This window comes from Pundamilia nyererei, unplaced genomic scaffold (assembly GCF_000239375.1).
Source record: "Pundamilia nyererei isolate P.nyererei 1_Seehausen unplaced genomic scaffold, PunNye1.0 scaffold00092, whole genome shotgun sequence".
In the NCBI taxonomy this organism is placed as follows: Eukaryota; Metazoa; Chordata; class Actinopteri; order Cichliformes; family Cichlidae; genus Pundamilia; species Pundamilia nyererei.
The window spans coordinates 903,870-921,509 of NW_005187493.1; the positions used below are offsets into that span (position 1 = coordinate 903,870).

The 17,640-nt window shown below is 39.9% G+C and overlaps 3 protein-coding genes across 3 annotated transcripts; 2 read left to right on the forward strand and 1 right to left on the reverse strand.

The window, feature by feature from the left end:
• The first annotated feature begins 1,547 nt into the window (after positions 1-1,547).
• On the forward strand, positions 1,548-5,732 carry LOC102216043 (acyl-coenzyme A thioesterase 4-like). The gene is made up of 10 exons (XM_013912493.1): positions 1,548-1,599; positions 2,500-2,599; positions 2,731-2,921; positions 3,001-3,176; positions 3,287-3,403; positions 3,534-3,613; positions 4,857-4,950; positions 5,069-5,149; positions 5,371-5,506; positions 5,632-5,732. The coding sequence occupies exons 1-10, from the start codon at positions 1,548-1,550 to the stop codon at positions 5,730-5,732; spliced, it is 1,128 nt and encodes a 375-aa protein (XP_013767947.1).
• A 1,699-nt stretch (positions 5,733-7,431) lies between these two features.
• Positions 7,432-8,380, reverse strand: LOC102192041 (protein S100-B-like). The gene is made up of 3 exons (XM_005739661.1): positions 8,347-8,380; positions 8,009-8,152; positions 7,432-7,581 (listed from the first exon to the last, which is right to left on the reverse strand). The coding sequence occupies exons 1-3, from the start codon at positions 8,350-8,352 to the stop codon at positions 7,432-7,434; spliced, it is 300 nt and encodes a 99-aa protein (XP_005739718.1). The 5' UTR covers positions 8,353-8,380.
• A 1,928-nt stretch (positions 8,381-10,308) lies between these two features.
• Positions 10,309-17,070, forward strand: inpp1 (inositol polyphosphate-1-phosphatase). The gene is made up of 6 exons (XM_005739480.2): positions 10,309-10,570; positions 11,278-11,483; positions 11,561-11,621; positions 12,297-12,497; positions 12,610-12,784; positions 14,885-17,070. The coding sequence occupies exons 2-6, from the start codon at positions 11,280-11,282 to the stop codon at positions 15,375-15,377; spliced, it is 1,134 nt and encodes a 377-aa protein (XP_005739537.1). The 5' UTR covers positions 10,309-10,570; positions 11,278-11,279; the 3' UTR covers positions 15,378-17,070.
• The last annotated feature ends 570 nt before the right edge of the window (positions 17,071-17,640 follow it).

The window sequence follows — 17,640 nt, forward strand, 5'->3', positions numbered from 1 at the left end:
AATTTTGTGTATCGTTGCACCCCTAATATATATATAGTATATCGAGTTAATCTGTATGTGAAACGGTTCCTCTGCTCGGGCAAAGGGTTCACAAGTTAAAGATTTGCAGTTGGGGGATATGGGACGTGCGTTTGTGCAGCTGCAACCGACCACCTGAACATCCACTTTTCACCTTGCGAAAGCTTTTCACTTTTATTGACGGTTTCCAGGCTTATTGCTCCAGTTTTACTTTTCCAAATACCTTTCAGAGGTAATTATGTCATTTTATTTTCCTTTTTTTTCTTTTTGCAGATTCATACTTTATGCTAAAATAATTATTAAACACAGCGAAAAATTATAATTTAGTATTTTTCCCCCCTGGTGAAAATTGAGGCTTTGTACCTTAATATTGTGCACATGTACTCTATACTCAGTGAAATTGGATTCAGTTTTATACGATTCATTTAAAAAAAAAAAATCTGCTTCCATTAACACATCTGAGTATGGCGTTATCAGGTTAAGATACAGTACTGTGCAAAAATCTCGAGCCAGCCCACGTTTTATATTTTATTTCAATCCAGCTTTTAAATTTTGGTTCAAATTGTTAGAGGAGGTCAAGAGAGCGGTACAACAGCGAGTGTCTGCAGTCATCTGTAAAACAAGCTGGGGACTATGTCGTGGTTTAGGGATGAATTTCAGGAAGGGGTGGGGAGAACTTGTTAAAATTGAAGGAATTATGAATGTCGAAATGTGCTGTCAGCCTTAGCCAGTCAGAAAGCATGTGATTGGCAACAGCTACATTTTTCAGCAGTGATCACAAACACACTGCCAGTTCAGTAAAAACACACCTGGAAAGAAAACACAATGTAGCAGTCATGGATTAGCCTCCAAAGGCAGCCAATATCCAAAGAGGAGCTTTGCATGTCCTTCAAGAAGCCTGGAGAACTATTCCTGAAGACTACTTCAAGAAATGACTGTGTTGGAGAATATTGACGTTCACGCTCGTTAGATTGGTATAAACTCAGCTTTTGCTTCATATTTCTGTGTAAGTTTGCACGTTTTATTAAATCACTGCACCTATTTCCCAGTTTTCCTTAGAAAATGTATAGAAGTGATGGGTGGATCAAGACTAGCTTGACGCTCACGGGAAATAGTCACATGTGGGTGAAACCTGAACGTATGGTGGATGATTCTGATGATGAATTCAGAACTCAAGTTAAACAGTAATTGTAACAGCATTATTAATTCACATTAGTAAGGCAGACTTAAAAGAAATCCAAGTTACAAAGCTTTGCAGTTCTTTGTTTAAAAAAAAAATACAGTACACATGTGAAAAGGACAAAGGTCTAAGGTTAATCTCTAACACAAGAGTCTTAGACAGAACCTGACAGCAGAGCATGCTGTCCAACCTTGGATTAGTTGTAGTTATTGATATTTAACCCTTTACTTTGATTTTAAGTGTTTTAGTATTTGATATTTACTTTGTGTTTATAGTGTCAAGAAAGACCATAATGTTTAGGGCACATATGAGTGTGACAAGAATATAGCAGCTCATAGAAAAGAGGATGATGTCGTGCATCAGTGTGCGTGGGAAACTGCCCGGGCTTCAGCGTGCTGTTGGTAAGAATAATATTTGAGGGTCTCTCTTTTTTTTTTTAAATATCAAAGATGATCAGTATCATTTTTTTTATCTGTACATGCCTGAAGAGTGTCTGTATCAGAAGTTCTCGGTTTTATTTGTATGTGTGTGTATATATATGTTTGTTTGTTTTTTAACAGGTGAAGTTCGGAGGAAGAGCAGCTTTAGACAAAGCCCTTTGCTGTCAGCCGCTCCTGTTCGTGCGCTCATAGATGAACAGATCAGCATTAAAGGGCGTTTCCTGTCTCAAAATTATCCTGTCACAGTACGCGCACAAATGCACAGTGAGGAGGGAGATCTGTGGGAGGCGTTTGCTCATTATACAACAAATGCGAGCAGGAGCATCAACTGTGAGTGAAATACTCTTAAGTGCTGTTGGGTGACATAGTAGACAGTTTCTGTAATATATAGATGTCCACATAAATAAAAGCAGCTGGCATGTGGGACATATAAGCAGGGCAATAATGTTGAGATGCTCACTGTGCCAGTGGCAGGGTTTGACTTTTTTATTGTATTTAAAAACAAAATGGAGCAAAAAACAAACATGCTGAAATTAAATTGAACAAAGTGTTTGTCATTTTAATCTGCAAGCTGCAAGTAATTATTGATAAAAGTCACAGGTTAATATTTAATGTGTTTACTGTGGAGACATCCTGTGGCAGTCATGTTATATTAATTCACTTCAGTTCAATTTTATTTTATTTATATCGTGCACGCCATTTCTTATCAACAGTAGCTTCAAGGCACTTTATATTGTAGAAAGAAAATAATCAGACTCCGTTTTAACAAGGAGACAGTAAAGATTGTGTGAAGAGATATTAACCAGGCTTTTATGCAGGCAGTGTTTCATTTTATTTTTGTCTCTGTTCTTACCTGAATAGTGACCAGCGATCATTCAGTTGGAGGTTCTTATTTAGGCTGTGAGCCGATGGGACTCTTCTGGGCTTTGGAGCCTGCACTCAGAAGCAGAGAAGGTTTGAGGCAGGTTTCAAATCCAGCTGCCTCTTATGTTGCGCACTTAAAAATACAGCTAAAGGATTCTTTCATTCATTCTACATTTCTGGCTTCACTGACTGCTTCTTTCTCTGTGTAAATGTAAATGCTGATCACAGGCTTAGGAAAAGAAACGTGGAGACGCCATACATAGTGAACATCTCCTTACTGGAGGGCCACACTTCACCCAGTGAGGGGCAGAGCACTGAGCTGGCAGCTGTAACCGTTGAGCGCTGGTACATGGCGCCAGGAGTGAGGAGAATAGAGATTCGTCAGAACAAAATTGTAGGAACATTATTCTTACCCCCTGGTGAGCGTTCACTGAAGTGGCATTTATTGGCAGTGCCTTAGTCAGCAGTCACTGAACTTCACATGCTGATTTCCTGCAGGCCCGGGCCCTTTTCCTGCTATGCTGGATCTGTGGGGAATGGGTGGAGGACAGTCGGAGTACCGCTCTGCACTTTTTGCCTCCAGGGGATTCGCGAGTCTTTCTGTTGCCTACATGGGGCACAAAGACTTACCTGGACCACCAGACATAATGAGTGTTGGCGATTTGTATTTCAAAGTAGGATAACTTTGTCCGAGTTTCAGTGTATAAGCACTGGATTTAACCTAACAGCCTTGTATTTGTTTGTAATGTTTTTGTCACTCTCTTAAAATGTTTTGTTTGGTCAGTCAGCCTTCCAGCTACTTCAAGATCACTGTCAGGTCGATGCAGAGAGAATTGGGGTCATTGGCCTCTCCTTTGGAGTCTGTCTGACCCTTCGCATCGCCACTAGGATTGGTGTTAAAGTGCGTCCCAAATTCACCTGTTTTGAAATCTGCCGTATGATCATCACATTGTTATTTGCATATGAAAAATACAAATCTGATAGACAGGCAATTATGAATGACGTTAACATTCATTTGTTCCCCTTTCCAGCCATCATGTTTGATTTGTATTAACGGGCCAGTAGGAAGCCCGCTGTTAGATGAAGATGGCAAGACCAAAACGATTGAGAGGTAATAGCTGGTTACTTTAGATTCTACTCTGAGATGATGATGATGATTTATCCAGTCTATTTGAACCGTTCACTTCTGGTGTCACTTATAAGTACAGAGTACTTATAGATATTTCTTATTTTAATGTTAGTTTTGATTTCTGGACAGTGATGCTTTTTATTGTCATAGCATGGCCTCTGTACACCTCTCCAGTGGATTTTTAACAAAATCCCACATTAAGATGGGCAGTCTAACAAATTTTAAACATAAGGACTGATTTTAATAGTGTACTTTGTGGCTCTCTTTTAATCTGGATAAATCATGGTGGTAACTTATGGTGAACCTGATTGGGGCAAGGTTATGTTGAGTTTCAGTGAAATTATGTGTTTACAGTATGCTTTAAGTGCAATATACAGCCCCAATTCCAAAACAATTGGTGCAATGATTTGCACATTTCATAAACTCCTACTTTAGTCACAATGGAGCAAAGAAAATCTCTAAACTGAGAAAAATATGAAGTCTGTTTGAATTTGATAGCAGCGCTGTGTCTCAAATGTTAGGAAAGGGCTCATATTAGGGAAATTACTCTGCTACATTTGTGGGGTATTTATTGACCATCATTTGAAATCAGTTAAACTAATTTTGCTTTGCTGTGGCAACAAACTAACAAGCACCCAACAAACTCTTTATTGGGTGTGTGGAGTGTGTCAGACCTGGGTAACATTTAATTACAGATGATATGTTGTGCTTAATTTCATAACCTTTTTCCTTTTCCTTGCCATGCTTTTCTTTCCCAGTCATTCTGGTACAGAATAATCTTGACCCATAAAAGCCATCTGCTGACTGCACGCATTAACGGTGATACGACTGTATCTGTCGAGTGATCTTGACTTGGTTAGGTGTTGTGAAGTTCTTTTTTTTTTAACCATGGAAATAATTCTGTGATGCACTTTAGCTGCAGGTTTTTGCTACCTCTCTCGTAAATTTGTTTTGATTTTGCAACAGTTAATGAAATGCTCTCGTAAAACCTAATGAATTCTACTTGAAAGTCTTAACTTCAATCATATTGAGTCTTTAAACTCCAGTGTGGTGATGTACCTTACAAAAGTATATTGTGGTCCAAAAACATAATTGTAACCTGGACTTTTATCTAGTTCAGGGTCCTCCGTCTACTCCACGGCTGACATAGTAATCGCTGTTTTTAAGATTTTCACGAGTAGATGTTAACAAACAGTACCATCTCTGTCCTGTTCTGCTCTTTAAGTGACCAGAAACATTGGGAGCTCGATGATCGAGGCCGTGTGAGTTTCAGACATGTCTCTCTGCCGGATAATCTGCCCCCTGAGAACAAACAGAAGGTTCTTCTCTGCCCATCACACATGCATAGAGAAGCACATGTGTATAGAGCTCAGTAATCTCTGCTCTATATTATTGATTTTTTTTTTTGTTTTGTTTTCTCTTATTTTCTTTTTGTAGGTAAAGAACATCACCTGTCCTCTCATGTACATAGTGGGTGAAGACGATCTGTGTGCTGCAAGCACAGAGAATGCAGATGTGGTAAATTAACTTATTTTACTTTAATTACAATTACAGATTACATTTTAAATGTTATGTTGTCCTGTATATATTATTTGGAGACTCTTGATGTCTACTGAAATGTATTAAAACACTCTAAGAATACAACAGTCATTTATAGTCACCTGAATGCAGTTTTGTATATTGTCTGTGTGGACTGACTGCACACTGTTTCATTGTTTACTCTGATCACTGGTCATCAGACTGAGGAGGCCCTGAGGTCTGCAGGTAAATCCCAGCTGTTTACCCGCTTGTCATATCCCGGTGCCGGTCACCTGATCGAGCCACCCTACGCACCGTGTGCAAGAGTGTCTCTATGGAGAGCCAAACCAGAGAAATGTGAGCTTAAGTTTTCCTCTCGTTGTATTTTATTAAGAATACAATATATAATGGTAAATAAATTTGCAGTTTGTTGTTTTTTTTTGTTTTGTTTTTTTTTGTTTGTTTGTTTTTCTTCCCTGCAGTATTCACTCTGTGGGGAGGTCACCCCGCACCCCACGCTGCTGCTCAAGAAGATTCGTGGAAGAGGATCCTAGAGTTTATGGAAACCCATCTGAGGCGGTGAATCTCCACATGGACAATAATCCATCGTTAACATGATTCTGAAATCCTGCATTTGTTTGAGCTGTGAAAGATGTCCTACGACTGGTGCGCAACTTGGGTTTAAAAAATAAATAAATAAATAAATGAAACTCATTTAAAAAACTATTTGGGCCACAAGAGGTCGCTGTTTGGCTGCTATCAAAACAGCCAGTTCAGTATGAGTCAGTCTGCACCGTACAAAGGAAAAGAAAGCTTTCAGCAGTTTAGACCCACAGATGTTGGGCTGTCAGGTACAGCTGTGCCTATACTACTCAACAAGTAGTATAGGTGTTAATTTTCTTAGCTGGACTGCATTACATGTACACACACGTCTGTTATTTGTCTTTCTAAAAGATGGAACCAGTCAGCTTGGCCTTTCCTCCTATTTCTCAGTTTGTGTATCCTCGTTTCCTTTCCTCACCTTTTTGACTCCTCACAAGGGGAGAGAGGAGTGTGTAATCAAAACAAAAAAAAAAGACGTCCTTGCTTCAGAGCAGTCGTTTCAAAATGATGGCATGTTGTGAAGCAGCATCTGTTAAACATGTCTCAGTACTGCTGTAGCTTATCGATTCTGTCAGATGAGCATAAATGTTTAGTAATGACAGACAAATATGTGGAAGTATCATACGTTTATATATTTTTGTTTCTCAAATACATATTCCACACATGCTATATTAGAAACTCACCAGCCATTTTATTAGGTATACATTGGTGGTGTCCGTTTGGACCCTCTTTTGCCTTCATTACTACATTAATTCTTTGAAACAGATTCAACAAGGTGCTGGAAACATGCCTCAGAGATCTTGATATGATAGTGCCACACAGTTGCTGCAGATTTGTTGGCTGCACATCCATGATGCAAATTTTGTGTTCCACCACATCCCAAAGGTGGATTGAGGTCGGGTGACTGTGGAGGCCTTTTGAGGACACTGAACTCATGTTCAAGATTCTAGTCTGAGACAATCTGCGCTTTATGACATTTTGTTTTCCTCCTACAAGCAGCCATCAGGAGATGGGTACACAGCAGTCATAAAGGGATCGACAGGTTCGGAAACAATACCCTGGTAAGCTGTAGTGTTTAAACCCAATTGGTACTAAATAGCCAAAACTGTGCCAAAAGATATCCCCCACACTATTTCACCACCACCAGCCTGAACTGCAGGATCCATAGATCTAAAAGTTCATCTTGCTTACATCACATTCGGACTCTACCGTCCAAATGTCACAGTTGAAATCTACTCTCATCAGATCAGGCAACATTTTTCAGTCTTCCATTGTGGCCTCAGCTGATAGGAGTAGTCGTCTGCTGCTGTAGTTTATCTGCTTCAAGGTTTGAGGTTTCATTTTGTGCCTTGAGAGATGCTATGCTTTGGTTGTAAAGAGGGAGTTACTGCTGCCTTCCTGTTAGCGCAAATCAATCTGGCCATTCTTCTCTGACAGAACTTAAAAGGTCAATGTCTACATATTTAAATCTGTTGAGTTGCTGCCTTGTGATTGGCTTATTAGATATTTGTGTTAATGAGCAGCTGAATAGGTGTACCTAATAAAGTGACTGGTAAGTGTATTCAGCAAACATTTCCATACTAACAAAAAGTATCAAACTGCATGACTAATAAGAGTCTCCCAGTCTCACAAAAAACAAAACATACTTTCTTTAAATGAGTAATTCATGTGCATGCAAACTATTTCTGTTGCTTTGGAATAAACAGTTCATTGCAAGCAGAGGTGACCATGGCGATGAGGGCAATGAACTCTTTGAAGTCGATCTCCAAATCTCCGTTCTGGTCGAGGTCAGCGAAGAGTTTATCCAGTGTGTCCTTCTCCTTGATTTTCTGTTTAGCAGGAAAATTGCATTAAAGTTCATCATTAGTAGTAAATGGACAGTATATTTAATAACACTGATAAATCTGTAGCATCACCACTAACTCTACTAGGGTTAAATCTTAATTACACCGGAATAGAAGGAAAATTGTTAGTTATCTAATATATTTTTAATATCTCTGAGACTCAGCTGTGCAGCGTGTCAACGCTTGAAAAGGAAGCAAATAAAAATCCACTACAGCCCCAAGCAACCTTAGTCAGTTGTACATGCTTTGCTCGTATAAATTTTAAATTCATCAATAATGTTTGTGAAATTCTGTGCAGTTTTTTTCTTATTTAAATACACACTGTGCTGCGTGCCAACAAATTGGTGCATGCTTATTATTGTTGTTCTAATTATGCGTCATAAACACACCCGCTTTGCAGAAGATATCTTACCACTATGAAATTATTCAGCTCATTGTTGATAAGTTCTTTAAGGTCTGCTTTCTTCAGATTGCACTTCTGACCCGAGTATTGGTGGAAAGTTTGGATAATAGTGATCATGCTGCTCTCCAGGTCTGACATAGCATCCTTTGTGGCCTGAGACAAACAATTTGAATCAGTTCCCGTTCTTTTGTCTCGCCACACAAAGAAGTTAATTGTCCGTCTGTTGGATTTTCTTCATTAAATACACTATAAGCATGCATTAATAACAGCATATTTGTATCCTGATCTTGTAGGACAACATTTAAAGAAAAATCTGTTTTGCATAGGGAGCATTTTGTCTTTCTTACCTCCATCTGTAGAACCTCCTCTGTCTTCCAGGGATCTTCAGTGTGACTGAAGGCTTTTCGAGCTGCGACTTCTCTGCCTCGCTCAAATTACCTCGCACACTAAACTGTATTGATCAATCGTCTCACACTCACCATGTAATGCACAACTAATGGATCCTAGTGGTCAAAGCTTCAACCAAGAACCATTTGCCTGTAAAGTGTGTGTGCAGTAGTCTTTATGTGAGCAATATACTGTATGCATTTTTATTTATTTATTTTTTTCAGCACTTAGCTTAACATGAGGCTTAAATGAAGGCTAACCTCAGATGAGCACATAATGGATACTTTGCTGAGAACCATGAGGTCACAAGTAACAGAAAGTCAAGAACTACAAGAGACTTTAAAAGTGTTAAATATCTGCAGATCTGCATCTCAGTGAGATTTCTTTGAGCTCAAATGAAGGCCAGTAATATCTGACAGTGTCTGATAAGAGTAAATAATTATTAGTCACCAAGCAAGATTTTGTCCTTATGCAAAAGAGAGAATTCAGTTGCTTTATGTGATGTAATCTAATTTACAGATGCAACTATTTGCATTTGTCTTAAGGCTCTAAAGCAGTTGTGAAAAACCGATCCCAGTGAACTGCCATACGTGTCACATGGAGATGGTACAGTAAGAGCTTCAGTTGCATTCTTAACTCAGTACTGTGTTTGGGGTCTTAACAGGAAGAGATGCTGGAATTGCCTGTGCCTTCCCATTAAAGGAGCTCTAAAGAGTTCAAATGGAAATCCATTTCATTACAGTAAGAATATGGCTATACGATACAGCATAAAAAAAAAAGCATGACAGAGAACTAATGTGCTCCACAAAGGCAGATGGGGTGGTGGGGGCGAGTTTCTTATAAATTAGACATGATTACTGGGGGCATTGCTGGGGCTTAATCAATAAATTGCATTATATTGTAGCGAATATGGTCTGGAAATGTACAACATGCTTTTCCTATCAGTATATTAGTATAATTAGTATATCAGTATGATTTTCCACCCTTGTACCTCCTGGAAGAAAAAACAAGGTCCAGATTATTCACATGTTGAATACACTCAGCGAATTAGTCAGTAATATAAAAATATTAATTTAAAACGGAAGCATTTTATGTTCATAAACAGTGTAGTTTCACTTCATTTCTAATGACCTGGATTCAACATAACCTCGTTTCACATTATTTAAGAAATATCATTAAAAAAAACAAGAACGTCCTCAAGAAGATGTTTAAATAAAGCTCCATTATCAATACCTATCACATGCAAATTGAGTACCTCTTTTTCAACAATACTTGTCCAAAAATACACAAAGGACAACTTACAGTGCTGTGAACAATTCTTGAGTCATTCCTCATTTCTTTATATTTTGCTTCCACGGAGCAGTTTTTTAAATTGGTCTTGAGCAATAATTCTTCAAGTTTTCTGGAGGCCTTTCGAAGTCTTTGCACGCTGGCTGATTTTTCCGACCACTGTCAGAGGACTCTTTGTTTTGTTTTGTTTTTTCTTAAGCCACTTAACCCTCACTTATGTGTCATTCCAGCATAAAAAAGACGAAAATCAAGGGATGAAACGAAAGAATCAGTTTTAAATTGTAAAAATTGACCCGGTTTGAGGTGTTGATTTCAGATTTTTGTTTTTTAGTTTTACTCGTATTTATTTGTGGCTTGTATTGCATTGATACTTTTACTTTGTATTGGAATTTGAAATCGATTAATTATACATTATTTATTTATTTTCATTTTATTTCTTTGTTCAGCACTTGGTCAGAGCGTAGGTTGCTCATCCATCGTATTTTTGATTTATACAGTAATACATTTTCTTTGTAGAACTCTGGTTTGCGGTTTTGACATGCATTTATGATTCCCGAAATATGATCTGGAGTTTTACATTTGCACTTGAACGCACCGCTCTCCCCCACAGCTTGTTGGCCGCTCCTTGAAAACCCTACACGCCGTGCGTCACGTAGCTGCGCGCATGTCTGAACCTTGTATTTGTCAGCCTAGATGTGAGGGTGCCGTCCGCCCTTCTTCGATCGGAAACTCGCACTGACGTAAAGAAGCCAGAGCAGGCAGTTCTACGGGTTAATTAAGAGCTTTAAAACCGTAATTTACACCAAGTCCACTCCTTTTTTCCCGTTTTTGCTTCTTGTCTCCTGGAAACATCCTCGTTTGGTGACTGGAGCACTAACAAAAAAAACCCCACAGGTAATGAGAAGAGGGACACACGAGAGGAAAAGAGGCAGTTTTTAACCTGGTGTTTAGTAGGCTTTCATTTATTCCACTCTAGTTTTTCTTCGCATTCGTTTTCCTTTACTCGTAAATACCTCGTTAAACCTCAGCTGACCTTTTTGGCAGCGGTTTATCGGAGAGCTCTGTACAATTATATTTATTTGTAAATATTTATATAATTGAGCTTGAACTGATGCTTTTTTTCCCATATCCGGAAAAGAGGCTGTCTTGCTGTTTAAGATTACTAATAGCATTCAAAGGTGTCTTATTGGCACTGAGTAGTGATTAATGCAGACCTAATTGCTGCTTTTTGGTATTTCCCTCCTAAGACTGTGACTAAGATGGTGACTGTTGATTTATTTATTTATTTATTTTTTATTTATTTATTTTTGTGGTGGTGGTGTTTTTGTTTTTTGTTGTTGTTGCTGTTTATTAAGTGTTTCATACTTTCGAAGTCGTAATCTGCAGATTTGGCCTTATTATCTCTGAAACTTGCTGCATAGTCACATCACTCTCTCACACTCACTTCTTTCAGAAGTGCCCTGTTTTCATTTTGAGTCTATAATTAGCCTAGTGTGCGAGCTGTGACCGCCCTCATCTCTTTTTCTCTCCCACACTCGTACACACACTTTCCTTCTTTTGGTCGGTTTCACTGAACTCTCTGCTCTTCTTTCTCTGTTCAGGCATGGCTGATCTGCTGAGGCTGCTGCTCAAGGTGGCTGAAAAGGCTGCTAACGTGGCTCGGGTCTGCAGGCAGGAGGCTCCCCTCTTCCAGCTCCTTGTGCAAGAAAAGACCGGAGATGACAAGAACAAGAAGTTCGTCCAAGACTTCAAGACGCTCGCCGATGTGGTGATTCAGGAGATGATCCGTCATGATGTTGGCACTCAGGTAAGGACAAGTCTTTGTGAAGCCGGCCAAGATCAGACCGCATGTTGCATTGTAATTATGTCATTTTTCTTTTGTAGTTCCCTGACATGGCTGAATTCATTCATGGCGAGGAGTCTAACAAGTTTGAAAACGGGCTTGGTAATTTCTTAATATTACACATAACACACTACACCCTGGGCCAAGAACAACAGCTCTTGCTCTAGGGCACTTTTGTAGTCTAATTTGAGCATCACTAATGCCTCTTTTCACCTGCCAGATCTAGAACTCCTTCCCTACATTAGATAGAGTTACTTAAAGCTGGGCTGGGCACCTTAAAATTCCCAAAATTGGAACCACTGATGTCTACAAGTTGTTAAAAAATAATAATATTTGTTTCTAAAAAGCATTTTAAGAGCAACAGTGTCTACTTCAGGACAATCTGATCCAATGCTGTGCTGTTACAGATGTGCACACCTTGAATCCTCCATGCACTCTAATGAGTCCTGCGTATGAGTTTGTCAGGTGTGCCTCAGGATTATTCTGGGGGAGCCCCAGCTGTGCTTTTGTCTCAGCAGTGCAGATTCATAAATATAACATCCAGCATTAAGATGTGCTGTGTAATAATAACCATGATGATAATCAGCCCACCTTCATATTAAAATCTAGAGGAGCTAAATATACACTTGGCAAATGATCTTTACTTTAATCTATGAGTACATAGTGAAGACATTAATATGTTGCTGTCTAAATATTTACCATGGCTGCACCTTGCACAGTAGAAACATTTGAAGTGGTTTGTTGTAAAGTAATCAAAGTCTCTGTCTCTGCCACCAGGAGAGAGTGTGATAGTCACGGTTTGTAGCACAGAGGAGGAGACGGCGGCGTTGCTGGCCACCGTGCTTGACGGTGACCACACAGCAGCTTCTCTGCTGGCTAAAGCCATCCACCAAGACCCGGCGACCGTCGAGGCAAACACTGATGGCCTGACTGTTTCCCTCAGCCCCTCTGAGCTCGGCATCTGGATCGATCCCATAGGTGAAGAGCTCACCTCTTACCACAATCCCATTCAGCATTCATGTCGGAGCTCAGTTTGTCTTTATTGTGCTTTTTTTTTTTTTTTTTTTTTTTTTTTTTTTAAATACTCTAGATGCTACCAGCCAGTACATACAGGGCCGAGAGAAGGAGCTGGAGGAAGGCCGCTTGTCTCCATCGGGTCTGCACTGTGCGTTGGTTCTCATCGGCGTTTACCTGCGGAGCACAGGCGAGCCCATCATGGGCGTCATCAATCAGCCGTTTCACCACAAAGATCCAGCAGGCGGGGGGTGAGTAATAGGGATGGGTATTGATAAGATTTTCACGATTCTGATTCCATTTTTGATTCTGTTTAACGATTCGATTCTTTATCGATTCTCTTATTGATTCTTTTTTTTAAAAAGGAGAACACTAAGGTCGATTAGCTTAGAACTTTGTTTTATATCTTCTCTTTGAACAAGATAGAAATTTAGGAGTAACATGGCCTTACAAACCCAGCAGTGAGATCTTAAGAGATCCCCAGCCTACGGCTCTTCAATGGGGTGTCACAGGGTCCCCAAGAAAAAAAATTGTAAATGTAAAATAATAAAATAAATATTCTTCTGTAGCAATAACAAAGTATAACATCAATTATTCTGTAGCAATTACACAAGAATATCCAGTAATGTCCCTGCCTACAATTAAACACATTCACTTACCGAAAATTGGGGGCATCTGCTGTGACAAATGGGTGCAAGCCTTTTACCACAAACTTAGACACTGCTGGGTGACATTCGTCAATCCTGGCCTGAAAGGAGACGCTACCGGTAGACTGCAGCGAGAACTGCCAGCATCTGAGCCAGCCAGACTCTGTCTCTCTCATCATGGTCACCTAAATGCACAGTAATGGCAGGTTTTGTAATAAGGCAGATCGCGCTAACATAATATGCACTGTTAGTTGATTATTTACCTGCCGCATTAACGGGAGAGGACGTACAAACGTTACCGCTGCTGCTGGGTTGAGATTCACGAGTCCGGAGCGGAATTAAAAACACGACATTCATTTAAGGTTATCACGTGTTTTGTGAGCAAATGCTTTTGCATATTTGTAGTGTTTCCTCCCTTAAATGAAATATCTACTTTGCAAGTATTGCAAGTTGCCCTGTTGTCATCTGTTCTCGATAAGTATAACCAAACTTTTGAGCGTTTGAGCCGCCGTGTTTCCTGCCAGGTAAATGATGCTCCGCAACGTGGTGACGTCATTCGGGGAAACTGGAATCGATAAAGGAATAATTTGCAAAAATGGCAAAAATTCCAAGGAATTGAAACGGTGGGAACCGGTTCTCAACAAGAACCGGTTTTCGATACCCATCCCTAGTGAGTAATCACTAAAAAGCGATGCATGCTCACACACCCTGGTAAGGAAGTTAATGTTGTTTTTGGTTGCTGGTGATGGTCGTTCTCTTTACCCATAAATGGCCTCCTTGACTCCGTGCTCAAACCAGCGTTCCTCCCTGTCTGCGATGTGCACTTCCTCATCATTTAAAGAGTGGTCTCTGGACTGTAGGTGTAAATAGACTGCCGAGTTCAGGCCTGATTAGGTAGGATTGGACTAAGTGGATGGCACAACACAGCTCTCCCGTGTTGTGCCATCCACTTAGTCGACAATCCTCCTGGCACTTCACCACGTATACTATATTACTCAAGTCACAGCAATGTTTCTTCTTCTATCTCCACTTTGGCAGGGTTAAACATTAAGTTGCTACATTTTGCTGGACTTTATATTATCTATGCAACAACCTCTGGAGGTGAAAAGCCAGTAAATATTAAAACACCCAAGTTAAGAAAAAAAAAGTATCTTTACGGGCTCTTACAATAAATTAATTTGATCTCTATAATTCCCCCTGCTACAGCAGCTGTATTGCTGTAGAAAGCTCACCTCTTTAAATTTCACCAAAGCTTGCATGATGCAGAATTCAGAGGAATTCGATTCAACAAAATAAAATTCATGTAGAATGATGGTAGAAACGGGGAAATGCATGAGTCTTTAGTTTCCTGTGCACACAGAATGCACAGGAAATGCCATCCTGTAACCTGCATAGTTTGAGGTTTAAACATTTTTATTCTATCCCACATTAGCATAATCTTCCCTACATTTCCATCCCTCTCTATGAAGGTTGTTTTCTACATTTACCTTTTACTTTCTTCAGCAGATTAGACGATTACAGAAAAACTACACATTTCATATTAACCTCACCCTACTGCAGCTAAATATTAACAGATTGACGGGTTTGAGCAGATGCCATGCATGTCACAGGAAACTTCACACTGTGTTTAGGTGATGGTGTGACATAATGAAGCTTCTGAGCCTCAAAGTAAGATATTCTCACTTTACTCCCGATTCTCTGCAGGTGGAAGGGAAGGCATTTCTGGGGCGTGTCCTGGGACGGCATCAACATCTGCTCTGTGTCCCAGCCGAAAGATGGAGAGGATCGAGGGCTGTCTGTGGTGCTGAGCTCCAGTGAGAAGCAGGTGGTAAAAGGTGTGCTAGCCTTGCTCTGCAGCTCTGACAAGCTGATGTACGCCTCTGGAGCCGGCTACAAGATCCTGTGTGTCATTGAGGGCCTGGCTGATGTTTACATCCTCTCAGAGGGAAGCACCTTTAAGTGGGACTCCTGCGCTCCTCACGCCCTGCTCCGAGCACTCGGTGGGGGGGTGGTGGACTTGACTAAGCGTCTACAGATGACCAGTGAAGGACAGGATCACACAGCAGAACTGACCTATCATGAGCCTGACACTGAGTGCAAAGGAGCTGACCGCTGGGCTAACCGTGGCGGCCTGGTGGCTTATCGAGACTGTTCAAAGCTCAACACTGTCATCGCAGCTCTGAAGGGCAAGCTGTAGATGATGGAAGAGCAGATGTAGCCGGCACGATCTGAAGCATTTATACATATGATCATGTTTTCGATATTAGGCAAGGAAAATTATGGGTGTAGAGGTTGAAATATTTAATTCATAAATGATACAGTCTTCTTCTTAACCAGATGCTTATGCAGTCGTGTATGTGCGTGTGTGTGTGTGTGTGTGTGTGTGTGTGTGTGTATATATCGCAAAGTGACAATCAGGTTTGAGCCAAATTATATTTGCAAATGTTTGAATTTCAGTCAAAGATGGAGCTGAGACTGATTCCAACTTTTGTAAAGGAAAATAAAGTTTAGATTAAAAGCTCCAAACATTTAGTTTCCAGGCATCTTTATGATGTCATCAAAGGTTGATTAAGCTGGTGCTTGAGAATAAAGAAGCTCCACCTGCCTACTGTTCAAACCTTCTATTTGTGAGGACCAGCCAATCAGGATAAAGTTGGCTTAAAGAGAGAGGAGCTAATTTGGCTTGTTTGACAGTGAATGCAACATAAACGAGGTTTATTTCAGACTGTTAACTTTGAACTGAAAATAAACACAGGGGTGAAAGAAGCAAGAGGGACACGATCCTTGCAGGACAATTGGCACTTGGGTTATGAAAAAGGAGAAAGCAAAACAAATGTGATGTTTATGAATCAATCAGGTAAATGGAAGAAAATAACATGCTGGCAATTAAGGTAGTTGACAATTTATCAAAAGATCCATGTAGGTAGTTATTTTATGTCAAAACCACAAAGGTAATACTATTATCAGTTAATGAAATGCACTGAATTTATATATTCTAGAATGGGCTGCCTGTTATTATCATTTTTTTTCTTTAGAATAGCCCCCTCAGGTTCATTGAGTGCAATAGACGGAGGATGATGAGCAACAATCAGTTTTGATGCGTCATTCCGGGCTAAATATTTGTAAATGTGATGTAGCTCAGACATGCATTGATTAAGTTTTGCATTTAGAGTGTTTAATATAGTTGCGAGGAGCTTGAGTGCTCACTGCTGGGCAGCTGAGGAACACTCCAGGAAAGGTAATGGTAATCGCAGGGTCGCTTCTGAAAACAAGATTTTTCTTTGCTTTAATGAGGCAAGTGAGATCTACTTTTTTTTTTTTCTTCTTTCATCGTTATTTCATATCTAACAGGCTATAAATGAGCGAATCAGACTACAGTTGAGTGGCATGCAGTTATCTGCACCTCTCTGAAATGATTCCTTGTAAGGCCCCTCTTTTTCGTAGCCATAACAGGGGTAAAGGTCAGAGAGTGGGAAAGCCATATGAGGTAAAACCCACAGAGTCCTTCTCGGTGTGGGTTTACAATAAAATTAAATATTAAGCCAGTCAGAAAGACGGGATCTGTGCCGGCTTGCAAGCAGCAGATTCTTATCAATATGTCTGCCATACAGAGCCGTGTAACCTCACTTTGTTTATGTTTAAAGTGATATAACGGTGATATGCATTGTATCTGAGGTGTAATTAAAGTTTAATAAGCAGGGAACAGAACAGACATTATGCATATAGGAAATCCTCTTTATTTTGGAAACCAGAGAAAGCGGCAGGGGGAGTGTGGGGGAAGAAACCCAAAAGTGATATTTTAAAACCAGCCAGGGAACTCGCCTCCGTAGTCCCTACAAAAAACCCTGATGATTGTCTGATATTTTTTGCAATAATTCTGCATATTCTGTTAAAAAACTTTAAGGAAAAAAATAATTAAAAAAGGTCATTGTGTTGGCTCTCTCTTTAACTTGTTGGACTTTGAACTTCTACCTTTAACACACGTCACAGCACGTTCTCAAATCAAGCATGAAGCAGTCACAGCTGTGGATCCAGTTTCCTGAACAGGAACTGAAGCAAATCCCCAATTCAGCTGGAATCTGTTTTTATTTTCTCACTTTAACCAGGACTAGATTTGTTTTCAACTGGGACCAAGAAAAAGGAAGGGACACTTTAGATAGACACTCATTTACTCCCATGTCCAGGAAACTGGTCAAATACATATAACAAAAAAAACTATTTGACACATGAAGTAAACATGGCAAACACATCGTCCTGCTTGAGCTCAAACTATATTTGCAACACAGACTTCTTTCAAGCTTCCAGGCGAACACACGCCTTGCATCACAAAAAGCATTCACATACTTTGTCAAGAGGGTAACGGATGTGCAATCAAATGTCACTCATTTAACTTTCAGATTCTACAAAAATAATAATAATATAATAAATCTTGATTTGTAGATGAGCTGTTAGCTTAGTGA